The 3,128-nt window shown below is 45.4% G+C and overlaps 1 protein-coding gene across 1 annotated transcript in view; it reads left to right on the top strand.

The window, feature by feature from the left end:
• The window catches only part of ltc4s (leukotriene C4 synthase), a 5,120-nt gene extending 3,187 nt beyond the window's left edge, over positions 1 to 1,933 (top strand). The window contains exon 5 of the mRNA XM_053324186.1: positions 1,795 to 1,933. Coding sequence (XP_053180161.1) covers positions 1,795 to 1,933 — 139 coding nt within the window. The remainder of the gene's footprint in view (positions 1 to 1,794) is intronic.
• The last annotated feature ends 1,195 nt before the right edge of the window (positions 1,934 to 3,128 follow it).

Here is a 3,128-nt window from a genome sequence, read left to right as displayed (position 1 = left end):
TATGCCAACACCCTCTCTTACCCACGGGACGGGTCGGCCACCAGATTCTCGGCCCCCCCTTTTAGGCCTGGAGTGCCCAGCGCATCAACCGCTGGTCGCTATTATACATCTGTGTGAGGAAGACAAGCAGGTTATGATCAGTGAAGACAGTTACCGGTATAGAGGTCGAGCCTACATAGACTTCAAAATGCTGCAGGACAAGGAGCATGGCAAGTGTTTCCTTCTCGATAGTGGAGTAGTTTAACTGATGTTTTTTAAACTTCACGGAGAAGCAGCACACCGGGTGACACACCATATCAGCACCATCCTGAAGCAGCACCGCTCCAGCTCCAAGGGCACCGGCATCCACCTCAAGCCTAACGGGCCTAAAGAAGTTCGGGTGCAGCCAGTACTGGAGCACTGCAGAGAAGAGACCTGGCAGTAACAAAAGCATGTTCACAATCACCATTCCAGGCAAAAGGAAACAGCACCAAACACCACACAGCATGTAACACCCAAGACAGACGGTGTTCAGCACTGGACAAAAACTCTGAGTTGACAGCCTGCCACACTGCTGTCCAGAGGACAACATCTTATCATCCTCCTCAGATTTTATACACGCAAGCAAAGGATCCGCTGCCTGTGCAGCGATGAGCGCCTTAAGGTTCAGGGGCAAGGGGGTTGCAGGGGTAACTACAGGCTCAGTCACCTTCTCTGGCTCCTTCAACCTGCAGTTCACTGAACCATCACTAGAGGGCAACACATCCTGAGACAGAGCAGACAAACAATGAGTCGGACAGATCAACTTCCGGTGCCTGCTTGTGGATCTGAGCTCTAGTTAACACACTGACCACAAAGACATCAGAGTGCTGTTTGACTAGACCATCCTGCTCAGACTCAGGTATAGGTTCACTAACCACCACAGGCACAGGATACACCTTACCGCCAGCAATGTCGTTTCTCATGATGAAGTCAATGCCATTGATGGGAAAACAGGAGCGGACACCAACTGGGAAGAAACCAGTGGCTAGACCAGACTGTACATGAACACGATGTAGGGGTGCAGGAACAGAACCCATTTCAATCCCTGAGACGTGACAGCTGCAGGTAGGACACTGGCGAGAATCAGAGACTGAGAACAGGCAGTGTCTCGCAAGACTCTCACCAGACGCTGGTCCTCTGGCTTTCCTGTGACAGACACGTAACAGGAAGAGATAAAGGGTTTAAAACAGTCATCTGGTACCCCTGACACGATGCAGGTGTCACTGAGAGAGGTTTTGATCAGCCCCACCCCTTTTGGCTTTAATGGAGCCCCACGATTATGTTTCCAGGCAGTGCAGTTAGCAATTCAGTGGCCGGTTTTATGGCAGAAAAAACTTTGTCTCTCAGACTTGGAAGGGGTGGAAACCTCAGCACTGGGAACCGGTGAGCTAGGCTAACATCAACTCCCGTACTGAAGCAAGATCCTTAGCCTTACATGCCGCCCACCACCTGTCAAACAGAATCCCTTTCTCTCTGGCAAAATCGATGTGATTCTGGTTCTGGGCTTTCCTGAGACCACGAACACGCTGCCTGTAAGCTTCAGACACCAGCTCATAGGCACGCAGGATAGCACTCTTAACCTGCTCATAATTCAGTCCGTCTTCCACCGACAGAGAAGAACAAGCCTCCTGAGCCCTGCCTGTCAGCTTGCAGCAGAATAGCCCGTAACAATGATCATCTGTCTGATCGTCTCCTCAGGATAATAAACTAGAGACTTTAAATATGAAGCAGAGTGATCATCTGTCTGATCTTCTCCTCTCTGTCTCTCCTCAGGTTGGCTCCTCTGTACTTCAGCGCTAAGGTTCTCTGGGTTCTCATCGGGTTCTCCGCTGTCGGTGTCTTTCTGTCCTTCTGTCGGTTCTACCTGCAGACGGATGTGATGAGGCAGCTCGCCACCGCCCTCGACCTCTGACCTCTGACCTCTGGAGGGGTTACCATGGAGACCAACATACAACCAACACATCTGCTTTAATCTATAGGTATCATTATTTAGATGCTTTGTAGTGAAAACAGAAGATAAATATTTATAATTAAACATCACAGTTTCTATGTAATGTTATATTATCTGACTGTTGCTGACTTTTGGTGTTGAAATTCCCAATGTTCCCAAAGTTATTCCCAAACAAAACGGGAATATTTCTTCATTGGAAATAAAAGGGGATTTTTTTTTAAAGCCACAAAATTTCACCTTTTTTCAGACTCACTAGCTCTCTCATACGTGCACGTAGAAACATGATTCAAACTTTAAAACTGGAAAACTTGTGCTCTCTGGAAAAATACCAAACTATTCTCCATAACATGTAAACTTTTCAAACTATGAGCAGTCAAACGAGGAGTGGAAATCACTTTTTCTTCAAAGTTAGAGTGGAAGCAGCAGTTAGCTAGAGTGTGAGAAGCAGTAAAAAATAGCCTTAATCTTTATTTTTAACTCGAGCTCACGGCCAAACCGTAAAAAGGAGACAAATAATTTCTGGTCATAATGTAGACATAGGTGTTGGGATTCATAAAATGTGACTTTGACAGGCAGACGGTGGGGGGGGGGGATTTATTGAAGATGATAAATTATTATTATTAAATTTAACTGCAGAATAATTTCAGTTTTTTCATATTTAGTTTGTTTCCAGAATATTTAATTTAATTTAATTATTTAAGAAAAGCTGCAAAGGATCAGATAAAACATTTATAACTTATAAAGACTTTAATTATATTAATGATTTATTAAATATGAGTTCAGCCTCCTTCATTAATGATCTGATGATTTATTAACTGTGAATAATTATAAATGTGATGTTGAGTCAGTAGCAGCTGTCGGCCAGCAGATGGCGCCGTGCTGCAGCTTTTATATCAAACTGCTGAAAGTGAAAATGCACCAGGAGATACACACTCTTTAACCTCCCGGGTCCTTCCTCTGTCCTTCCTCTGTCCTTCCTTCCTTCCTTCCTTCCTTCATCTGTCCTTCCTTCCTTCCTTCCTTCATCTGTCCTTCTGTCCTTCCTCCCTCCTTCCTTCCTTCCTTCCTTAGATCTAAGTTCAGCTGTTAAGGTAAATGTTCCCTCCTTCTGTCCTTTCTTCCTTCCTTCCTTCCTTCCTTAGATCTAAGTTCAGCT

The sequence above is a fragment of the Scomber japonicus genome, chromosome 8 (genome assembly GCF_027409825.1).
Source record: "Scomber japonicus isolate fScoJap1 chromosome 8, fScoJap1.pri, whole genome shotgun sequence".
Lineage (NCBI taxonomy): Eukaryota > Metazoa > Chordata > Actinopteri > Scombriformes > Scombridae > Scomber > Scomber japonicus.
This window is presented reverse-complemented; position numbering and strand designations above follow the sequence as displayed.